Source organism: Dunckerocampus dactyliophorus, chromosome 13, assembly GCF_027744805.1.
Source record: "Dunckerocampus dactyliophorus isolate RoL2022-P2 chromosome 13, RoL_Ddac_1.1, whole genome shotgun sequence".
NCBI lineage: Eukaryota > Metazoa > Chordata > Actinopteri > Syngnathiformes > Syngnathidae > Dunckerocampus > Dunckerocampus dactyliophorus.
The window spans coordinates 2448608-2472796 of record NC_072831.1 but is presented as its reverse complement, the minus strand read 5'-3'; the positions used below and the strand labels follow the sequence as shown (position 1 = coordinate 2472796).

Sequence of the window (24189 nt, the reverse complement as noted above, 5' to 3'; positions counted from 1 at the left end):
TTTGTGTAATACTGCAACTTTATTTTTGTAGGACATTTTCCTTGTAATATTGCAACTTTTATGATATTGTCAAGGAAATATGGTTTGTTGTTGCACTTCTAAAATGTTTTGTGTCCATGCATCCGTCTGATTTGACTGATATTCGTTGCAATGATGCTCCAACGTAGCGTACACGCAGTAGCAGGCATTTTAAGGTAGCCTTTAGCCTCTCATGTTAGATTAGCCTTCCCCTCACACATGCACGTGTACTTTAGCAACACTTTTCCCCATAGAACTTAGACATTTCCTCTAGAAGCCGTCCATCCAGGTTGGACTGATCCGTCTCCTTGCATGCAAGGTTTTATTCAATTTCACCTCTCGTTCGTCTTCTCAGACAGCTTGTCTTGTTTCTTGTCCATTTCAAAGCCGGCACAACATATTCCTTTGACATGTACGATTATGACTTTTTTTCTCCGAACTTTGCAACTTTATTTTTGACATAATTATCATTTTTTCCTCTTAATATTGCAGTTCTATTTCTATGTAATGATGACATTGTCCAACTTTATGTTTTAGATGATTCTCACTTTCTTCTCATATTAGTGCAACTTTATTTTCATATCATTATCGCTGTTTTGTCACAACATGGCAACTTTATTTTTATAGTTAGAATATTTCCAGGATAAGCGGCATAGAAGATGGGTGGATGGATGATATTTTCCTTGTAATATTTATTTTTATATAATTATCACCTTTTTTCTCAGTAAATTGCAACTTTAAAAAATATAATTATGACATGTTATTTGTAATATTGCAACTTTATTTTTGTCAAATTGTAACTTTTTTCTTGTATTACTGCAACTTCGTTTTTCAATCATTACGATTTTGTTCCCTTGTAATAATGCAACTTTACTTTTTACGTAGTTATCACTTTTTTTTCATAAAATTGCAATTTTATTTTCATATAATTAGGACATTTTCCTTGTAATGTCACAACTTAATTTTTGCAAAAGTATAGCTTTTTTCTTGTATTATTGCAACTTTGTTTTTACATTATTATCACCTTTTTCTCATAATGCGTCTGTGTAGGCTCTCAGTCGTACAGGAGTTGTCCATCGAGGAAAAGGCTTCTTGAGACGTCATCTGTACTTCTGTGAAGAAGGTGTCGGACGTTTCGTTCCTCATCCGAAGAGCTTCGTCAGCGAACTAACAAGTGCTGGTAGCCTAGGTCTTAAATACAGTAAGAGTGGGCGGAATTGGTGTGCCAGTGCCCTCCTCCTATTGGTTGACGAAGCTCTTCGGATGAGGAGCGAAATGTCCGACACTTTCTTCACAGAAGTACAGATGACGTCTCAAGAAGCCTTTCCCTCGATGGACAACTCCTGTACGACTGAGAGCCTACACAGACGCATTGCTACCAACTTTGGGAGAGACATCCTTCTGCTGGTACGTAGCTTAGAAAAGGCCACTCTTAAATTAGCAGATTTAAGGAACCACCTCAGATTCAATCTTAGATGCAGGCAGAGTAGGTTAATCCCCAAATGCATGAGGCAAGCGTCCCTTGAGCAAGGACACTTGGCAAGGAAAATGCAACTAAACTACATCAGAAAAACACAGAATTTGAGAATTAGGAGACTTAACATAGAGATAAGAAATAAACAGTCTGAAGTAGAAACCTTCTATCAGAGATTGCAAACCAAGCTTACGCACGAAACCTATCAGGAGGTTTGTGAATTTATTAAATCGGGTTATATGAAGCACCATAGCAAAACCAAAGAAAGGCATAAGGGAAAATTCCAGAAAAAATCGACCACAGCTTGTCGTAAACACTAAGGATGGGGGGAATCAGACCAATACCAAAGAAAATTGGATCAAAAATCTGTCAGACAGAAGCCTCTCGGAGACAGAGAAGGCAGTATTAACCAAGGGTCTCAACTTCTCAGTGACTCCTAAAACGATACCCACAGTAGACTATATCACAGCAGCTGAATCGGCCATCAGGAACAATAAGCTTTCTAGAACAGAGGCAGGGGACCTTCGTCTGAGCATATCGGCCCTTCTCAGTAGTGCTAAACCACCACCGTCCAATATCACGTTAGGTGAGAGGAAAGCATTAGCGGCTCTGCAGAAAGATGAGAGCATCACCATCTTACCAGCTGATAAGGGCAGATGCACAGTGGTTCTCAACACATTGGACTACGAAGAAAAAATAACAAGTCTAATTAGTGATGCCAACACATATGAGCAACTTAAAAGGGACCCATCCAATAGGTATAAGAAAGAAATCATACACTGTCTCCAAAAGTTAGAGAAGGAAGAACTAATTGACAGACAGATGTATCATAGGTTATACCCTGGGGAGGCTACACCATGTATCTATGGCCTTCCAAAAATTCACAAGGAAGGGTTTCCCCTCAGACCCATTGTCTGTAGCATTGACTCTACCACGTACAATGTAGCTAAATATGTAAAAACAGTCTTATCCCCATTGGTAGGCAACACTGATCATCATATAGAGAACACAAAAGGGTTTGTGGCGAGCATCAAAGACCTCAGATTGGAGCCAGAGGAAACTTTGGTGTCTTATGATGTGACTTCACTTTTCACATCTGTCCCCACCTCAGCAGCAGTCTCGGTGGTGAGGAAGAGACTGCTCGAGGACTCAACTCTGCATCGGAGAACAAAACTTAGTGCTGACCACATCTGCCAATTATTGGAAATTTGCCTTAACACTACATATTTTCAGTTTAGAGGGAAATTTTACAGACAAATTCATGGTTGTGCTATGGGCTCACCAGTCTCACCCATAGTGGCGAATCTGTACATGGAAGAGATGGAGAAACAGGCTCTCACATCCTTCTCAGGGACAAAACCAAGGCACTGGTTTAGATACGTGGATGACACCTTTGTCACAATCAAAAAACAAGAAATTCAGTCTTTCACAGATCACATCAATGCGGTGGACACCAATATCAAATTTACTCGCGAGGACACTAAAGAGAACCAACTAGCCTTCTTAGACTGCAAGGTAATTATAGGAGAGGACAGACAGCTACTTCCAGAGGTCTTTAGAAAGGCCACACACACTGACCAATACCTGCTTTTTGAATCAAACCATCCACTACAACATAAACTAGGGGTTATTAGGACCCTCCAACATAGAGCGGACCAAATACCAACCAGTGCTGAGGGAAAGAAAAAGGAGACACAACATGTCCAGAGAGCGCTCTCAACCTGTGGGTACCCACGGTGGGCTTTTAACAAATGTCAAAAGAAGAGAGTCGGGAAAGAAACCCAAAAGCCCACAGAAGCAAAAAGGAGAGGAGTGGTAGTCCCTTATGTAGCGGGGGTCTCCGAAAAACTCCAGAGGATCTTATGGCAACACAAAATTCCTACCTATTTCAAACCAGTAAATACCCTGAGACAAAAACTAGTGCATCCTAAAGACAAGGCTCCAAACCAAAAACAGAGCAATGTGGTCTATTCCATCCACTGTAAAGATGAGGAATGCAAAGAGCACTACATTGGGGAAACTAAGCAAATGCTCCAAAAAAGGCTTTATCAACATCGCAGGGACAATTCTAGTGGTCCTCAATCAGCAGTACATCTACACCTTAAAGCAACCAATCACTCTTTTCAGGACAGCGAGGTAAAGATTTTGGCCAAAGAAAACTGATGGTTTGAAAGAGGAGTAAAGGAAGCTATTTTTGTCAAACAACAGAACCCATCATTGAATCGGAATGGTGGTTTGAGGTTTAATTTGGACCCTGTGTTCAGCAGGTTACTGAGACCAAAACCCACAGCTCTTAGTCTTGCAAATGAGGTGAAGCCAGGGCCGAGCCAGAACAATAGATGCTAACGGGCCAGTATCAGAGTCGTTCATACCCAACTCAGGGAGCGACACTTCCCTTTGATCGGCGGTGTTAATAGCAGAATAGGATTATACCACTACTCCGCCCAGGCTTAGTGTAAGGAACCAATCGTAGGAGGGTGTTGGCACACCAATTCCGCCCACTCTTACTGTATTTAAGGCCTAGGCTACCAGCACTTATTAGTTCGCTGACGAAGCTCTTCGGATGAGGAGCGAAACGTCCGACACCTTCTTCACAGAAGTACAGATGACGTCTCAAGAAGCCTTTCCCTCGTTTTTCTCATATTGTTGCAAATTTTTAAAATAGAATTATGACATGTTATTTGTAATATTGTAACTTTATTTTTTTGCATAACTATCACTTTTTTCTCATAAAATTGCAAGTTTTAAAAATATGATTATAACATGTTATTTGTAGTATTGCAACTTTATTTGTGTAAAATTACAACTTTTTTCTTGTATTACTGCAACCTTGTTTTTCAATCATTACCATTTTTTCCCCTTGTAATATTGCAACTTTATTTTTATGTAATTATCACTTTCTCATAAAAGTGCAATTTTATTTTCATATAATTATGACATTTTCCTTGTAATGTTGAAATTTATTTTTTACACAATTATCACTTTTTCTCATAATATTGCAATGACATTTTCCTCATAATATAGAAACTTCACTTATTTTAAGTTACAACTTTTTTCTTCTATTATTGCAACTTTGATTTCCACAATTATGGCATTTTCCTTGTAATACGGCACCTTTATTTTTTACATAATGATCACATAACATTGCAACTTTAAATTTGTATTATTGTGACTTTTTTTTTGCATAACATTGCAACTTCATTTGTGTAAAATGTCATTTTCAATCGTATAAAACGAGTACATAATTTGCATAATAATACGACTTTATTCTTGTAAAATGAGGGTTTTCATAGCATTCTTTTTTTTTTTTAACGTGGCCTTCATAAAATGTAAATTTCACAAAAAAAGAGGTAAGTTTCTGCACGTGTACCTCCACCATCTGCCAGGTCCACGTCTTCTTTGTCTTCTGAATCGGACAGCGCCCCCTCTTGACCCTTCAGTGCCTGCAAGCGCGAGAGCAGCAAACATCATGGCGAGACACCTGGGACGTGATATCACCACTGTTGTCACAGCAGTATAGAAAATGTACGGCACCTCCGTCAGGGTCTCGATGGAGGCAAAATATTTGGACCACCAGTCCAGCATGCTCTCATCCAGTCCCTCATCTTCCACCTCATCACCCTTCTTCCTCTTCTTCTTTTTCCCTTTGGTGTCCTTGTCATCCTCCTTGGTAGACAGAATGCATTGCATGGAATAGTTGGACGTCTTTGTTGGGCGCTCACGGCAGCATCACACTCTGCTTACCTCCACTTTGACGACAGCGTCGGAGCCCTGCGTGGGAAAAATGTTTGTTGTTATGATCATGAAATATCATCATTATGAATGACACAACGTCAGGTACACCTGACAGACATGACAGCGTCACTCCCCAATCAATTGGCTGAGCTGAGAAAACTCACAGAGTCTAATTTGACCACCGTGTCCATCTTCTTAAAAGTGGCTTCGGGCTCCATGTTGACAACGACGATTTCCTCTGAAAGGCAGCAATTTTATATGCAATGCAGAGCAGCCACTGAACCGTGGAGGTATTCAAAGAGCCGAGTGGGCGTGGCTCACGTCGTATGTAGTCATTGGCCCACGGGGCGATTAGGATTGCACCTTTAGGCTGAATTCTGCCTAGCGACATATTTTTGTATCATTATGACTTTTCTGGCGTTTTTGCAACTTTATTTTTCATAGAATTATGCCTTGCAAAAATGGTTACTTTTTTGGTGTGATATCGCAACTTTTTATACAATTGTGATTTTTCCTCGTGATATTGTAATGTTTATTTTTTTATGATTAGGACTTTTTTTCATATAATTTTGCAACTTTAGTTGTGTGAAATGACAGCATTTCTCTCGTAAAATTGCAACTTAATTTTATCTCGTAGTATTTCAACTTGGTTTGTGTAAAATTACCAAATCTTTTTCATAATATTGCAGCATCGCTTTTCTATGATTAGGACTTTTTATCGTAACTTTACTTGTGTAAAGCCACATTTTTCTCATAATATACCAATGTAATTTTTCTATAATCATGACTTTTATCTCGTGATATTACAACTTCATTTGTGTGAAATGACAACATTTTTCTTAGAATATTATTATGATGTTCCAACTATGTGCCATTGGGTCCTTGTACAGCCGGTCCTCATTGCCAGCAGGAAGTCAAGCCTGTTTCCGGTGAACGTTGGCCTCCGCCAAGGCTGCCCTCTGTCACCGATTCTGTTCATCAGGGACAGAATTTTTTGGCGCAGCCAAGGCGTCGAGGGAGTCCAGTTTGGGGGCTTTGGGATCTCGTCTCTATTGGTAGACGATGCGGTCCTGATGGCCTCATTGGGCTGTGACCTTCAGCGTTTACTGGGACGGTTCGCAGATCAGCGTGAAGCTTCTGGGATGAGACTCAGCACCTCCAAATCAGAGGACTTGGTTCTCAGTCGGAAAAAAGTGGATTTCTCCCTCCGGGTTTGGAGCGAGGTCTTGCCTCCTTATCTCGGGATGTTGTTCACAAGTGAGGGAAGGTTGGAGCGTGATTGGCGCAGCTGAGTTGGAAGGCAGACCTCTCAATTTGTCTGACCCAAGGACGGCTATTCTAAAATGCGCTTCTGGTCATTTTCTCCCCGTACCGAGTCTGGTCACAGACCTGTCATCGTGTATAAACCGCACCTCGATTTTTTGCTTCTTACTAGTGGAAAAAAGTGCGGTTTATACACCGTGATTTACGGTAAGACTTTTTTTCTCATAATATTGCAACATTATTTGTGTGAAACTATTAATTTTTCTCTTAACACTGCAATTTTAATTTTCTATGATTACGTCTTTTATCTCATAATATTTCATCTTTATTTGAGTCAAGTTACAATTTTTTTCTCATAATATTGCAACTTTATTTATCTCTATTTCTGACCTTTTTCTGGTAACATTGCAACAAGCAAGATAGCAACTAACAACAAGCCAGTGGAAACACGTGACAATTCTGATGATTTGTGTGCTTTGCTAGCAAGCTGGAATTGAAATGCCTGTTTTGTTCTCTATTGAAAAGGTAAAGAAGGAACACAAGGTACCCGTGGTGGTCCAGGTGTTGGCCTGCTTGTCTGAGGGTCTGTAGATGAACTTCCTGAGGCTGGCGACCGCGTGCGAGCCCACCAGGGTGTAGCGGCCAAACGCCCTGCAGTCCACCACTCGGATGTTGAGGGGGGGGTGCAGCAGCTCGTTCTCGGGCAAATCCTGACAAACACATTTTTTCTCAGACAATTGAGACTTGATTGTTTTGTAAAATGACAATTACCATGTATCATTATCTTGTGATATTTCAACTCTATTTTTAATTTAAAAAAAACAAAACTTTTTTTCACATAATATTGCAACTTCATTCATGTAAAATGAAATTATCCTAAAATTGCAACTTTATTTTTATAAAATTAAGACTTCTTTCCTTGTAATACCATGGCTTTAAACTATGACTTTTCTTTGTAATATTACTTTTACTCTTGTAAAAATGTTGACGTTTTTCTTGTAAAACTGTAACTTTATTTTTGTACAATTATGATTTTTTTGCTCGTGTTACTGCAACTTTATCATTGTACAATTATTGCAACTTTATTTTTTAATGAAATAATGACTTTTTTCCTCACAATACTGCAACTTTATTTTTCCATAAATCTGACTTTTATGTAGTAATTTTGCAACCAAATATTGCAACTTTATTTGTGTAAAAATTAAAAATTTTTTCACAACTTTTCATGGTTATGACTTTTGTGTCGTAATATTGCAGCTTTATTTGTGTGAAATGACAACATTTATCTCATAATACAGTGTTCCCTTGTTTATCGCGAGGGATAGGTTCCCAAAATAGCCTGCAATAAGTGAAATCCCCAAAGTAGCCAACTTAATTTTTTACAATGATTATATATGATTTAAGGCTTTAAAAGCCCTCACCAGCCACTTTAAACACTTTCCCCAGACAGGCATTAACATTTTATCACATTTCTCTCATTTAAACGCTCTCAAAGTTCAAACTTGGTTTGATTTTTAATGATCATCCTACTGCAGTAGGTTGGACACATTAGGAATGAGATTATTAAGTGACTCACGCCCATTTCACTCCTTCCACCGCGCCTCTTCATCCTGCTGGCGATTTGTAATCCTTGTTAAAACATATTGCCCCTGTCGTCGTATTTTACTCTTCCTCGTCGTCCTCCATGAAGCGAAGATTCATTTACAGTGTTCTGTAACGCTGCCCTCCTCCCTGAGCTACCACCTTATCGTGGTGGAGGAGTTTGCGTGTCCCGATGATCCTAGGAGCTAAGTTGTCAGGGGTTTCTATGCCCCTGGTAGGGTCACCCACGACAAACAGGTCCTAGGTGAGGGATCAGACAAAGAGTAGCTCAATAGACCTCTATGATGACAAAAAACATTGGACCACGTTTTCCCTTACCCGGACGCGGGTCACCGGGGCCCCCCTCTGGAGGAGGGGCACGATGGCGAGTGTCTGGTGGTCGGGCCTACGCCCATGGGACCCGGCCGGGCACAGCCCGAAGAGACAACATTGGGTCCCCCCTCCAATGAGCTCACCACTCATGGGAGGGGCCAAAGGGGTCGGGTGCAGAGTGAGCTGGGTGACAGCCAAAGGCGGGGACCTTGGCGGTCCAATCCTCAGCTACAGAAACTAGCTCTAGGGACATGGAATGTCACCTCTCTGGTAGGGAAAGAGCCTGAGCTGGTGCATGAGGTTGAGAAGTTCCGGCTAGATATAGTCGGACTCACCTCAACGCACAGCAAGGGCTCTGGAACCAGTCCTCTTGAGAGGGGTTGGACCTTGTTCCACTCTGGCGTTGCCAGCAGTGAGAGGCGACGGGCAGGGGTGGCAATTCTTGTTGCGCCCCGGCTTGTGGCCGGCATGTTGGAGTTTAACCCGGTGAACGAGAGGGTAGTTTCCCTCCGCCTTCGAGTGGGGGGATGGGTCCTGACTGTTGTTTGTGCTTATGCGCCAAACAGCAGTTCAGAATACCCACCTTTTTTGGAGTCTCTAGAGGAAGTACTAGAGAGTGCTCCCTCAGGCGATTCCCTTGTTCTGCTGGGGGACTTCAATGCTCATGTTGGCAGCGACAGTGAGACCTGGAGAGGCGTGATTGGGAGGAACGGCCCCCCTGTTCTGAACCCGAGCGGTGCTTTGTAATTGGACTTCTGTGCTCGTCACAGACTGTCGATAACAAACACAATGTTCAAGCATAAGGGTGTCCACATGTGCACTTGGCACCAGGACACCCTAGGCCGCACTTCCATGATTGACTTTGTGGTCGTATCATCGGACTTGCGGCCATATGTTTTGGACACTCGGGTTAAGAGAGGGGCGGAGCTGTCAACTGATCACCACCTGGTGGTAAGTTGGCTCCGATGGTGGGGGAGGATGCCGGTCAGACCGGGCAGGCCCAAACGTATTGTGAGGGTCTGCTGGGAACGACTGGCAGAGTCCCCTGTCAGAAGGAGTGTCAACTCCCACCTCTGGGAGAGCTTCGACCATGTTCCGAGGGAGGTGGCGGACATTGAGTCTGAATGGGCCATGTTCCGTGCCTCTATTGTCGAGGTAGATGATCGGAGCTGTGGCCGTAAGGTGGTTGGTGCCTGTCGTGGCGGTAATCCCAGAACCCGTTGGTGGACACCAGTGGTGAGGGATGCCGTCAAGATGAAGAAGGAGTCCTATCGGACCTTTTTGGCTCATGGGACTCCGGAAGCAGCTGACAGGTATCGGCAGGCCAAGCGGTCTGCAGCTCTGGCAGTCACTGAGGCAAAAACTCGGACATGGGAGGAGTTCGGAGAAGCCATGGAGAACGACTTCCGGGCGGCTTCGAAGAGATTCTGGACCACCATTCAGCGTCTCAGGAGTATGGTGGGGATGGTGTACTGCTGACCTCGACTTGGGATGTTGTGGATCGGTGGAAAGTATACTTTGAAGACCTCCTCAATCTCACCGACACGTCTTCCGATGAGGAAGCAGAGCCTGGGGACTCCACGGTGGGCTCTCCTATCTCTGGGGCTGAGGTTGCTGAGGTTGTCAAAAAGCTCCTCGGTGGATGAGATCCGCCCAGAGTTCCTTAAGGCAATGGATGCTGTAGGCATGTCTTGGTTGACACGACTCTGCAGCATCGCGTGGACATCGGGGGCAGTACCTCTGGATTGGCAGACCGGGGTGGTGGTTCCCCTTTTTAAGAAGCGGGACCGGAGGGTGTGTTCCAACTATCGTGGAATCACACTCCTCAGCCTCCCTGGTAAGGTATATTCAGGGGTTCTGCAGAGGAGGATCCGCCGGATAGTTGAATCTCGGATTCAGGAGGAGCAGTGTGGTTTTCGTCCTGGTCGTGGAACTGTGGACCAGCTCTACACTCTCAGCAGGGTCCTTGAGGGTGCATGGGAGTTTGCCCAACCAGTCTACATGTGTTTTGTGGACTTGGAGAAGGCATTCGACCGTGTTCCTCGAGGAATTTTGTGGGGAATACTCCGGGAGTATGGGGTATCGGACCAGCTAATTCAAGCTGTTCGTTCCCTGTATGACCGGTGTCAGAGTTTGGTTCGCATTGCCGGCAGTAAGTCGGACCCGTTTCCAGTGAGGGTTGGACTCCGCCAGGGCTGCCCTTTGTCACCAATTCTGTTCATTATTTTTATGGACAGAATTTCTAGGCGCAGCCAGGGCAATGAGGGGCTCCGGTTTGATGGCTGCAGGATTGAGTCTCTGCTTTTTGCAGATGATGTGGTCCGCTGGCTTCATCAAGCCGTGAACTTCAACTTTCACTGGATCGGTTCGCAGCCGAGTGCAAAGCGGCCGGGATGAGAATCAGCACCTCCAAGTCTGAGTCCATGGTTCTCGCCCGGAAAAGGGCGGAATGCCATCTCCAGGTCGGGGATGAGATCCTGCCCCAAGTGGAGGAGTTTAGGTACCTTGGGGTCTTATTCACGAGTGAGGGAAGGATGGAACGCGAGATCGATAAGCGAATTGGTGCGGCGTCTGCAGTGATGCAGACTCTACATCGGTCTGTTGTGGTGAAGAGAGAGCTAAGCCAAAAGGCAAAGCTCTCAATTTACTGGTCGATCTACGTTTCTACCCTCACCTATGGTCATGAGCTTTGGGTAATGACCGAAAGGAGAAGATCGCGGGTACAAGCGTCCGAAATGAGTTTTCTCCGTAGGGTGGCTGGGCTCTCCCTTAGAGATAGGGTGAGAAGCACTGTCATCCGGGAGAGACTCGGAGTAGAACCGCTGCTCCTCCGCATTGAGAGGAGCCAGATGAGGTGGCTTGGGCATCTGGTCAGGATGCCTCCCGGACGCCTCCCTGGGGAGGTAGAAGGCCTCGGGGAAGACCCAGGACACGTTGGAGAGACTATGTTTCCCAACTGGCCTGGGAACGCCTCGGGATCCGCCGGGAGGAGCTGGACGAAGTGGCCGGGGAGAGGAAGATCTGGGCCTCCCTGCTTAGGCTGTTGCCCCCGCGACCCGATCTCGGATAAGCGGTAGAAGATGAATGGATGGATGGATGTAACGCTGCCCTACAGCCGCGCCCTACGCCTTCCTACCACACTGATCTGTATTATATATCTGGATAGCTCATACGTCGCACGCCGCCGTGCAGGCCGCTGAAGCCACAGAGACGCCATCTTACCACTCACATCTCGACTACATTGGCACAGCGTACATAGTGTACAAAGCAGATGAAGAGGCTGGCAGAACATCGATATTTGACATTAAAAAGCGGGGAGATTCTCCCATTCCTTCAAGTAACGCAACCTGCATCCCTTAAGAACCATTTGATACGTTATTCTCTATCTTTTGGGTATATTAAATGTACTTTTCCCCTTCCAATTCTCATTGCCTTTGGGACAAAATTCTACTGTGCACCCTGGCTCAGCACACCCCTATAGCAATGATAGTTTTACTCCTCTAGAAAGAGATTTTCATTTGAACTGCATATCCCATCCCTTTTTCCACTAAAATCGTGGAAACAATATGTTGTTTGCAATCTCAAACATACCGGTATGCATGTACTGTAATATTATTTTCCAGAACATATCATATGAATGAATCCTTTTACGTCAGTCATTCAGCAGCAAAAAAAAATGTTGTTTATCCAAATGAAGGGTCATGCCGGGTCAATTGTATGCCAACTGGCTTGCTAACTGCACTGTATACAATGCCTGGTAAGCATCATGGAAGCACTGAGATTCTCCCATTCCTTCAAGTAACACAACCTTCGTCCCTTAAAGAAATACATATATCATGATATAACAAAAAACCCTCTTAGTTATTATAGAGCTATATAAACGTATCAATGCTGGACATACATTTAATCAGAGGAATTTTACACGATCGAAAAGAGAGATCGACAGTGCAAAACCCTTAAATGATCAATCACAAATCTACATGTCAATCATACTTACAGGTGAAATGTTCGTCCAGAGCCTTTGAACTGGCGATTTGTGCAGTTAATAGCTGCACATGCAGGCATCTTAAGTCGAAACGTGTGTCCAATCCGAATTAATAAAAGAAGTTCACCACAAATGCAAAAGCTTGTCCGAGTAGTGTTTCTTGCGAGTAGCAATATGGCGGCCGTGTGGCTTCACAAGTCATCACCAATGAGCTATCCAGATATATAATACAGATCAGTGGGATACCAGCATTTTGTGAATGTTTTGGTAAAACAAGCATATTTGATTTGTTTGGGTTGAAATAAGGTATGAAAATCATTTCTACAAAAATGAGTAGGTCGTGGCCATTTTCATTTTCTAAAAGTAGCTCTGGCGAGAAAAAACGTTGATGACCCCTGGAATAGAGGGAGACGTTGCCGCCACGTGCTAAAGCACAGAACTACAACACTCCACTTCCTACAATGCAATTGTTCTTAAAGGGCCAGGCTCTGCCTGTAACAGCGTTAGCACGCTGTAAGAAAAAAAGCACTAAAATTGCTCCAAAACAAATCTGCGAAACAGCGCATCCTAAAGGCTAAAGGTGAACTGCAATGGAGCGAGGGAACACTGCAGTGTAACTTTATTATTGTGTGATTGTGACTTTTTCTCGTAAAGTTGCAACTTCATTGGTGTGAAATTACAACATTTTTATCATAATATTGCAACTTTATTTTTCGATGATTGTGATTTTTTTCTCGTAACATTGACACTTTATTTTTCTATGATTATGATTTTTTTCTCCTAATTTTAGAGGACAACAAACAGGGATTACTGTAAATACTGAAATGAACGCCTTTTTTGATTGAGAGTCTCCTATAGTTGTTAGAAGTGTGATGCGTCCGGTGTGGCTGTGGGAAACCTCCTGCTGTCGTTTTTATTTTAATGAACTCCACAAGACGTCGGTCGGTGCATTTGAAACATCATGAGTGGTCAGCATCTAGCATTTATCGAACTCTGCATGTGCTTTAAAATGGTGGTTGGTGTGAAAGTCAAGCCGCTGTTACAACATTGGTTTCTCCTGCTGATGTGTTGCACAACACTTTGGTTAATTAAAAAGAGAGCGAGAGCCTTGGTTTCCGTTCCGCTTTCTCATGCACCCCAAATCATGAGTTGAGTTAAAGAATTGTGCTGAGGACGCACCACTTCAAAGCACTTGACCAGGGTGCTGAAGTTGGGGTTCTTCCTGTAGTTGGGGATGAGTGCCGACTGGACCCCTTTGCCGGCACATTCTATGTCCACACGGGGGCGGTCCACCTGAGCCAGATTGACCCTCTTCAAGTCTCTCAAGCCCCAGAACAAGACCTGGATCACATAATCCACGCATACAGTCAACTCTTACACGTTAAGATTTAAACATGGTGTTACGTTTTCAGCATTCACCTCAATCCTGTACTTGCTGAGAACTGGTCTGATTCCCAGCGGAACAGGAAGGAGTGGGCCGCGGTCCATATCAGCGGGGCCGTCAATTGGGGGAAGGTCAGCTTTGCCATTGGGGCCAATCTAAGGAATCATTCCAACCACATTGATTCTTACGTTCTGCTTGCAATACAACAGGAAATAAAAAAAGACATTTTTAAAAAATAATCAGCGCCCAACCTGCAGCAGCTCAAAGGCCGCCAGCATCTCTCCGGCCATGCCATTCCCTCGATAGATCTGATAGTACTCCAGCTGAGGGGGGAAGCGGGGGGGCCCGTAGTGCTCCTCGGCCATCTTGACCACCGGCTTGGCGAAGGTTCTGCCCATGAAGTCTGCTTTGCCCTGGAAGACCGAATAGAACCACCTTCAAATGCATGCATGAAAAAAAATGCAACGCGAGCAACCGTTAGAGGGTGCTGGGTGAAATATATGAAAATGTAAAAGTACACTTTTGTTGTGCGTCATTTCAAAATAATCCTATTTTGTAACATTTTTCTTCAGTTTGAAGGAAAAGTGCACTTTTTGGGGAATTTTGCCCGTTATCCACAACGCTTACGAGAGACATGAACACACGTGTTTCTCTTTTCTGTGCGTTCTAAAGATCTAAAAACAGATAAAAAGAGACAGCTCATTCATTCACATAATGGGACACACCTATGCCACCTGTAAAGCCTGCTATTAAAACACCTCCAAACACCTCCAACAAGGTTTTATGGTTTTCTATCCGTGCTGTGAGCATGTAGTAACAGGTACATTCATGATAACATGGAATACAGTATTTTGCCCTATTTTGGTCCTTTGAAGCATTAGCGTAGCTTCCTTTGTGGGTGCATTGATTTCACATGGCAACATAGAAACACAGCAGCAGTGGCGGCAGCTCCAACATGTAGTGTTACATTTTTGGTAGTGGTGTGAGGCACTGTGAGCATGGCACTGACACGAGTAGCTAGCCGGTGTGGTGTGGCGAAGTGTCAATGCGGCAGTCACGGAGTTCGATCGGCGTAACAATGTTAATAATAATAATAACTGTAGCTTGGTAAATATGCAGGTCACATTATGTAAATGAAGCGTTCTTGCCGCTTTTTGGAGGTCTTCTCAGAAGGTTTTCTAGGCGGAGTAAGTGTTTCCCATTATGTGCATAAATGAGCTGTCGCTTTTTATTTTATTGTGAAGTTCCCAAATCAAGCTTGAAGTACCTTTTGTGAGTGCATTAGGAGAAATCATTTCAAAAAATCTACATTTAATTCTAGATACACGACATTGTTTTCATTTGTGCCAATTGTACTATTATCATCATTATGTTGCATAATTAACAATGAATTATATAGTTGTTTTTTTACAAAATAAAATAAAATGAAAGAAGATGCAATAAGACAAGATTAGATCAAATCAAGTAAACAATTTAAAGAAATATAAATAATTCATTATAAATAAAAGAAAATGAACTTACTTTTTTGTAAGTCCCACTTAAGTTACCAAATGTGACTCCCACCCAAGCTTGAAAAATGCCTTTTTCATAATAAAAAAGAAAGTGACCCACAGGTGTGCATTGCTTGAAATACTTGGAAAATATACCACATTGAAAGCACACGTGACCAATTTGGGACAATTTTAGTCTTATTATTATGATTACGTTGGGTAATAAAGAATCATATTTTAGTGTAACTTTTATTTTTATTAGCATTTCTTCAATATTTCAATTACCAAATATGGTTCCTAAGTTGAAAGTACCTTTTTGTGAGTGCACTTGTTAAAATTATTATTAATTATTAGTACTATTGTGTTATGATACAATTAATATGTTACCATTATTCATAATATACAACTCAAAAACATATAACATATATAACAATAAAATAATATTATTAATCATTATTATTATGTTGCATAATAAACAATTAATCATACTTTGTAACATTTTATTGTAATTATTATTTTTGTTTTATTTCCTTCAATTTTTCAGTTACCAAATATGGTTTCAACGCAAGCTTAAAGTACCTTTTTTTGAGTGTATTTGTTAAATTACACATTCAAAAATGACTCATTCTAATGGTAGATATATGCACTGTTAGGAATGGAATATTGTCCCTCTGCTTTCCCCAAGACAAGTTGATAGCAGAGGGAACACATTCCATTCCTAACTATCAAATAAAAACTAAGTAATCGTTAGGAATGAAATATGTTCCCTCTGCTATCAACAAGCCTTCAACATGTCTTGGTCCAAGCAGAGAAAATATGCCATTTCTAAACATGAGTTTGATTTTATTTGTGACAATTTTACTAGGATTATTATTAATTATTTATTATTGTTGCATAATTAATTTGCAATTTACTCCATGTTTTTCTTCCATTTTTACGTTACCAAATATGGTACTTACTCGAGCTTAAAGTACATTTTAGTGAGTGTACTCTACATTTAAAAATAACAAATTCTATTGGTAGACATTTTGATTTGTGACAACTTTACTATTAATATTGTTGGTATTATTCTATTAATGACAATAACAATAAAAATAGTGAAATGTATATACTGTAAGTTGCCTTGATGCTTGAGGTTATTTGACTCACAGCCAGGATGAGTGAAACACGGCTTGAGATGCGCATGTTTCCAGGTGTACTGTACTCATAAAAGCAATGAAAACAAATGGGGGGTGTGGGGGTGGGAAAGCACCTAAACTAAATAACCAGTAAACTGCAAAACAGCTGAATCGATGCAAAGACGCCCAGGTATTTCCTCCTGAATGTGTCAAGTTCCACCTCTCTTGCAGTTAGTGGTTATGAAGAGTTGACATTCTCTTTTTGCTCACATGTGCGGAAAATAAAACAACAACAACACAAAACATTTCCCGCAAAGGAATGCAACAGGCACAAGTGGGTCGTTTGTCAGTGACGCGCTTCTTGTTCCTCTTGCATGCCTTTTTGCAACACAACCAAGACGTTTCACACGCTACTTAGCCAAAGGGTCATCCGAAACAATCGGGTCATCGAAACAATTGTCGAGGGCAAGTGAAAAAAAAAAAATCACCCGTCAGCAAAATGAATTCTTAGTGCTCGTGATGCAAATAACATGAAATTATGGTCGTTAGGTACACCTGCACCATGTGATCAGATGCAAGCCAATCTTCCTTTAAAATAATAATAATAATACAAATATACCGCATTTATGATGACACCACAATTATAACAAAAATGGCTGCAGATGACAACAATATACTCCACCCATTGTTTGGCAAAAGCACAGTGAGAGATGCACAGTAATCTCTCGTTTATCGTGGTTAATTAGTTCCAGACCCGACAGTGATAAGTGAATTTACACAATCCTTATTTATAAATGGCATATTTTGGTAGTTTGAGCATAGAAAACTTGTTTACCACTGTCTAAATACACCCTTTAACATTATTAGAGCCCTATAGACAGGAAATAACACCCCTATAGTCACCTTTACGGACCTATTACCCAATATAGCAGATATAGTAAGAGAAAATAAGACATAAAGGGCATAGATAAGACTTGTGCTTGTGTGTGTTGCTGTAAATATATTCCTTTGTTGGACAGGACGTGAGGTGGGGGTTCAGAGCTGAGTTTGAGCTTGGCGTAGGTTACGGCCACAACAGTAGCACGTGTTTTCTATTAGTGGAGTTCTATTAGTGATTATTGTGCATGTGCAACGTATTTGGATGCGTCTTATGATGCCTTATACTTGTATTGTACTTCATTTAGCCATTTTTATGCTTGAAAATGCTTCATTTAGAAAACATACGCAAGATTTGCTGAAATATGTACATTTTTGACTAATAATAGGTGCATGACTTATTAATCTATTGCGAAACCCAGGAAATGACTGCTAGTATCTATCTATCAAATAGTGCAGGTGTACCTAATGAAGTGTCTGGTCAGTGTCTTTCCAAGGAACACGTTACAGGTGTTCTTCTCCCTTCTGGAGAACACTGACCTGTTGCATATTTATGGATTGACCTCTTACCACCGTGTCTTGATCGTAGAGCTCGATGACAATAATAGGGGGGTCGTCTCTCAGCTCACTGGCCTCTCCGTACAACTCCACATTCTCAAAGAGCAGCAGCTGATCCCACGTCGGGCACAGCGTCTCTGGCAGCACCTTGCCGAGGAAGATCAACCTCTTTGTTAATAACTGCCGCATCATTCTATTACTTGCTACTTGGAGGCCATCGAGGCCAAGTGAGGCAATGGCCAACCACATCCAGCTGATGGCGCTACAAATGAAATTCACAGCAAAACAGAAAGAGGGAGCCTCACGCGTTGTCTCGCTCACCTCAGTGACCTGGCTCTGTGTGGAGAAGAAGACACGTGCGAAAGGATCCGACAGTCCGGTGCTGTCGGCAGCAAAGAGGCTGCGAGCTTGGTACATGTGCACCCTCAGCTGGAAGATCTGCTTCACTGCGGACACACAAAAGGGGATTTGGTGTCTCACTGGAGGACAGGAATGATGTGCTAACACTAATATGTATTTATGAGGACTGAAGGTAAAAATCTATTATCTGCCAAGAGGTGTTCAAATACTCGCGTTTCAAGCTGTGGTTTTTCATGATGTCCCTCATGAGCATGATACCGCCTCTGACCCGTCTATAGATTGATTAATCCATCCCGACCAGTTGAAAAATGGCAAGAATGTACATTTTGCAGTGTTGGATCTTGGCATGCTTGATGCCAGTGTTTCCAGGAGGCCAGTGGGAATGTTGCTCCAGGTGGTGAAGATGGCTTCATGAAGGGCATCCACTGGCTGGAACTGAGGTCCATTTTTGTAAGCTTCCCTTGCCATCCATCCCAAATGTTCTCCATTGGATTTAGATCAGGATGGTCCAAAAGAGTGAGCTTATTAATCTGGAAGAAGTCTTTTGTGAAGTGCAGCGTTGTCCTTTCGAAAAAGCTAGTCGTTACCACACAGACGAGGGCCTTCAGTCATGAGGGATGCCCCCTGCAACATCTCCATATAGCCTGCCACCGTTTGACTCCCCTGCACAACCTGAAGCTCCATTGTTCCATTGAAGGATCATGATGGCGCCCCCTCCAGTGTGCAAAACATCTCAGGTGGGATCTCCTTGTCATGCCAGTAATGTTGGAATTCATCAGGGCCATCAAGGGAGAATAAAACTTACACCTTTCAATGTCCCGTGTTTGGTGCTCTGCTGCAAACTTCAAACGCTGAAGGAGGCGAGGACCTTGAAGATGTATTTTCTTCTTAAAAGCCTTCTCTTGCAGATAGCATCTGATGGTTATTGGACTGCACTCGGCACCAGTAAACAACCCTTATCTGGGCCGAGGGTGGTCCTGCGTCTTGACGAACAGCCAATGGGATCCTCCGGTGACATTTTTTGTGTGTACCACTTGACTTTTTTGTTCCATAACCCTCAGGATGTTTGAAGAAGTTTCAAATGACTGTCTTAAAACTGATCATGTTGTTTTTCCTTGAGCAAATATGCTAACCTAGCATGATGTTGCTGTTAAAATGTAAAAGTAATGTGAAGTGTAATGTTAGCACTGTAGCTCACTTGGCTATGCTACAGTTAGCAACCTTGATGTTACATTCTAGTGTGTGATATACGGACAAGTGTAGAGTTACTGTCAAAAGTACACAATAGCGCTTTGTGGAGACACACTCTGTCGGAGACAAAGACATTCAAGCTACAAAGCTAAATCCTACACAGGGGAATTTAAACACATTTTTGTGTACAGTATACTTACTCATGTATGTGAGACTGATGGGCGGCGTGGACGGTAAGTCAGGCCCTCTGGAAAGCTTATTTTCCTCAAAGCCGTTAGGAAGTCCACACAGGTAGTCTCTGCGTTGGCGGTTCAGACCCAACCACAGATAAATCTCAATCTTGGACTGCACGGTCCAGCCTGCGGGTCCGAAACCTCTCTTCCCTGGTATCTTTAAGAAGAACTTCACATGTTAAACAACATGTAAAAATGAATGAATGAATACGATTTTCATGTGACGCACCCTCAGAAAGATGGTTTTGACTTTGCCGCAGTCCTTCCCTCGCTCCTCGTCCATGCCGGAATACAAGATGTCTTTGGACGGAACTCGTGCATATGCGATCCTTTTGCCGTTGTTGATCATCCATATGAAAACATCCGGAACACTGTGTTGAGGCTGCAGGAATAGCACTTACATAAACTCATTTGGACAAAAAGTACCTTTTTATTACCATTATTGAAGCAAAAATAGAGAGGACAAGTGATATAGAAAGAGGATGGAAATAATGCGTGATATCTATTTAAATATAACCACTCAATTCTATTCAGTTAATATGATTAGTTATCATTATTATGATCAATTCAATTCAATTCAAATGATAATTGCTTAACAGGTTGTTGTTGATCAAATAAAACATCAAATAAAAGAAAAAAAGAAAATATATATACATATATTTTAAAATAAGTTAAGATAAAATAATGTATTATTGTAATAATGTATTGAACAGAATAAGAATTTCATTGCATAGTATAACTGCCTGTTTTACTATGCATATGACAATAAAAGTCTTGAATCTTGAATCTTGAATCTAATACAATAAATTAAAATAGCCTCACACTTCATTGGTGGTAAATTAAATTTAAGTAAATGAAACCTCAGAAGCTAACAGCAGCTAACAGTTCACTGCTGGCCAGGAAATCAATCAAATTTCAATCAAAAGACACATTTTTACTACAGTTAAGTCCAATTAATTCAATGCAAATTCTTCTTTGGTAGAACAAAAATAGGTATCAGTATGACCAAGAGAACGCAACAAATAAAATACAGAAATAAAATAAACAAAAAAACTCCATCAGACCATCGCAATTGCCAACCTACTATGTAACGAATAAGGGAGCGAGGAAAACAATGACACACAGAATTCCATAGAATTCCTCGAGGAACATGGTCGAATACCTTCTCCAAGTCCACAAAACACATGTAGACTGGTGGGGTAATTTCCCATGCAACCTCAAGGGCCCTGCCTAGGAGTGTCGAACTGGTCCACAGTTCCATGACGAGGACGAAAACCACACTGCTCCTCCTGAATACGAGATTCAACTATCCGGCGGATCCTCCTCTCCGGCGGAACCCCTGAATAGATCTTACCAGGAAGGCTGAGAAGTGTGATCCCACGATAGTTGGAACGCACCCGCCGATGCCCCTTCTTAAAAAGAGGGACCACCACCTAGGTATGCCAATCCAGAGGCACAGCCCGTGTAAACCGTGACACGCCCACAGCATCCAGGGCTTTGAGGAAGTCTGGTCGGATCTCATTCACCCCCGAGGCAATGTCACCGAGGAGTTTTTTAACCACCTCGGCAACCTCAGCCCCAGAGAAAGGAGAGCCCACCGTGGAGCCCCCAGGCACTGCATCCTGATTGGAAGACATGTGTGTGGGATTGAGGAGGTCTTCAAAGTATTCCTTCCACCAGTCCACAACATCCCGAGGTCAGCAGCAAACCATCCCCACAATAGACGGTGTTGACCATGCAGTGCTTCCCCCCTGCTGAGACAGCAGATGGTGGCCCAGAATCTCCTCGAAGCCATCCGGAAGTCGTCCTCCATGGCTTCTCGAAACTCCTCCGATGTCTGAGTTTTTGCCTCAGCAACCTCCAGAGCCACAGACCGCTTGGCCTCCTGGTACCTGTCAGCTGCCTCCGGACTCCCATTGGCCAAAAGGCCTGGTAGGACTCCTTTTTCAGTTTGACGGCATCCCTCACTACTGGTGTCCACCAACGGGTTCTGGGATTATCGCCACGACAGGCACCAACCATCTTCAATCAGGCGCATCGACGATTGGAAGCACGGAATATGGCCCACTCGGACTCAATGTCCGCCACCTCCCTCGGAACATGGTCGAAGATCTCCAGGAGGTGGGAGTTTAAACTCTTTCTGACAGACAGACGTTCCCAGCAGACCCTCACAATACGTTTGGGCATCCTCCCCCCAATGATGGGTTGACAGCTTAGCCCCTCTCTTCACTCGAGTGTCCAAAATATGTGGCCGTAAGTCCAACAACACAACCACAAAGTCAATCATCGAACTGCGGCCCAGGGTGTTCTGATGCCAGGTGCACATGTGAACACCCTTATGCTTGAACATGGTGTTTGCTATGGACAATCTGTGACAAGCACAGAAGTCCAATAACAAAACGTCGCTCGGGTTCAGATCCGGGGGGCCGTTCCTCCCAATCATGCCTCTCCAGGTCTCACTGTCGCAAACAACGTGAGCTTTGAAGTCCCCCAGCAGAACGAGGGAATCCCCCGAGGGAGCACCAATGTTCCCTCTAATTTTTCAAGTTTCTGAGCATACAAACAAACGACGTGAGCATTCCTTGGATCTCTGTGAGCGCCATCAGACATGCACACTTGTAGTATCACACCCGCCCAAAACCTGAGAACTTGAGGTAGTGCAACTTCAATTCTGTGGTATTTTGTATATGGGTGGGTTCAAAAGGTCAGTAGGGCGTATTTCACAAAGTAGCTTTCGTTTTGGTCCACCTCGGACTAAACAAGCCGTGGAACTATGTCATCATGATCTAAAGCTTGAGGGAAAACCGGGTTTATCATCTTCCATTTCTTCTATTTTTTACCATTTATTTTGTTAATTATGTCTACTGTTACTGCCTTATTTCTTTTGTGTTTTGCAGCAGCCTGTTCTGGCACTCTTTCATTCTGGAAATGTTTTTGAAAGTGATGACACATTTGCTGTTTTTGTTTACTTTTGTCTCCATAAAAAATGAAAATAATAAAAAAAAAAAACCTCACCTGAAAGAAACTACCTTCTGGTCCCTTCGACATCATTCGTGCAAACTTTGCATAACATTTCCTGTATCCTGTAAGTCCGGCTATCAAAATAAAAGCACACCAGTGCCACATGCACGTTTAAGCCACTTATTTAGTCCACACTTTTCATTCAAAACTGTCTCAGAGCAGCCCTCATCTGAAAAAAAACTAATCTCATCCCTATTCAACTCTTGTTCTTTTGTTCCCACATACTCTGACAGCCAGAACACCTCAGAGGACTTTTTGTTTTTTTTTACTTTAGCTTGGTGCGTGGCTAGCAACGGGGTTAGCAAGCAGCATTTAGCTCCCCTGCTCCAGTAGCTATACGCTAACCTGCAAAACAGAGGCATGCACTACAGTAAGTAACGCACTGTTAATGAATTGATTGGCTGCATAATTAAATACGTGCCAACAGGCTCTCATCATTGGCTGGACAGTGTTCGTCTTTGTGTTGTTACCGCTTGTAGTCGCCTGTCACTCACGGAGTTGCATTGCAGAATGGTACAGAATAAATGATGTGTTTATGTTATTTACATTTCAGGTTGTATTTTATTTTGCTGTGCAGCAAAGATTTCTTGTGTGCTGAGAACACAAGATCAGTGCGCAACTGCGCACACGCGCAGCTTAGAGGGAACGTTGGGGAGCAGTCTCCAGTACTCCCTCTAAGGACGACAAAAGGGCGGGGGTTCGGAACTTCTGTTCGGCACATAAGCACAAACAACAGTCAGGACCCGACTAGAAGGCAAAGGGAAACTAATCTCTTGTTCTTCAAGTTAAACTCCAACAGAAATGCCACCCCTGCCCGTCGCCTCTCACTGCTGGCAACGCCAGAGTGGAAGACCAACCCCTCTCAAGAGGACTGGTTCCAGAGCCCTTGCTGTGCGTCAAGGTGAGTCCGACTATATGTAGCCGGAACTTCTCCGGGCTCCTTCCCCACCAGAGAGGTGACATTCCACATGCCAAAAAGCTAGCTTCTGCAACCGAGGATCCAAAGCTCCCGCCTTCGGCCGCCACCCAGCTCACTCTGCACCCAACCCCTTTGGCCCCTGGCGCGAGTGGTGAGCTCATGGGAGCGGTACCAGACCACCTAATTAAGGCGGTTCGTTCCGCATATGACCGGTGTCAGAGTTTGGTTTGCATTGCTGGCAATGGCAAAAAGGATTGGGTCTCTGCTTTTTGCAGATGATGTGGTCCTGCTGGCTTCATTGAGCCGTGACCTTCAACTCTCACTGGATCGGTTCGCAGCCGAGTGTGAAGCGGCTCGGATGAGAATCAGCACCTCCAAATCCGAATCCATGGTTCTCGCTCGGAAAAGGGTGGAGTGCTATCTCTGGGTCGGGGATGAAATCCTGCCCCAAGTGGAGGGAGTGAGGGAAGAATGGAACACGAGATCAATAGGTGGATTGGTGTGGTGGGCCTCCCCGCTTTGGCTGCTGCCTCCGCGACCCGATCTCAGATAAGCGGTAGAAGATAGATGGATGGATAAAATACAGTATTAGCTATATTGACCTATCGACCCATGGTCATGAGCTTTGGGTAGTGATCGAAAAGACAAGA

The 24189-nt window shown here is 43.2% G+C and overlaps 1 protein-coding gene across 1 annotated transcript in view; it reads right to left on the bottom strand.

The window, feature by feature from the left end:
• LOC129192490 (otoferlin-like) overlaps window positions 1–24189 on the bottom strand; it is a 71559-nt gene that overhangs the window by 12277 nt on the left and 35093 nt on the right. The window contains exons 20-31 of the mRNA XM_054796586.1: window positions 19829–19981; window positions 19567–19756; window positions 18137–18261; window positions 17828–17962; window positions 14025–14186; window positions 13809–13928; window positions 13569–13730; window positions 7038–7200; window positions 5392–5465; window positions 5237–5263; window positions 5027–5158; window positions 4863–4935 (exon numbers count right to left, since the gene is read on the bottom strand). Of these exons, the coding sequence (XP_054652561.1) occupies window positions 4863–4935; window positions 5027–5158; window positions 5237–5263; window positions 5392–5465; window positions 7038–7200; window positions 13569–13730; window positions 13809–13928; window positions 14025–14186; window positions 17828–17962; window positions 18137–18261; window positions 19567–19756; window positions 19829–19981 (1516 nt within the window). The remainder of the gene's footprint in view (window positions 1–4862; window positions 4936–5026; window positions 5159–5236; window positions 5264–5391; window positions 5466–7037; window positions 7201–13568; window positions 13731–13808; window positions 13929–14024; window positions 14187–17827; window positions 17963–18136; window positions 18262–19566; window positions 19757–19828; window positions 19982–24189) is intronic.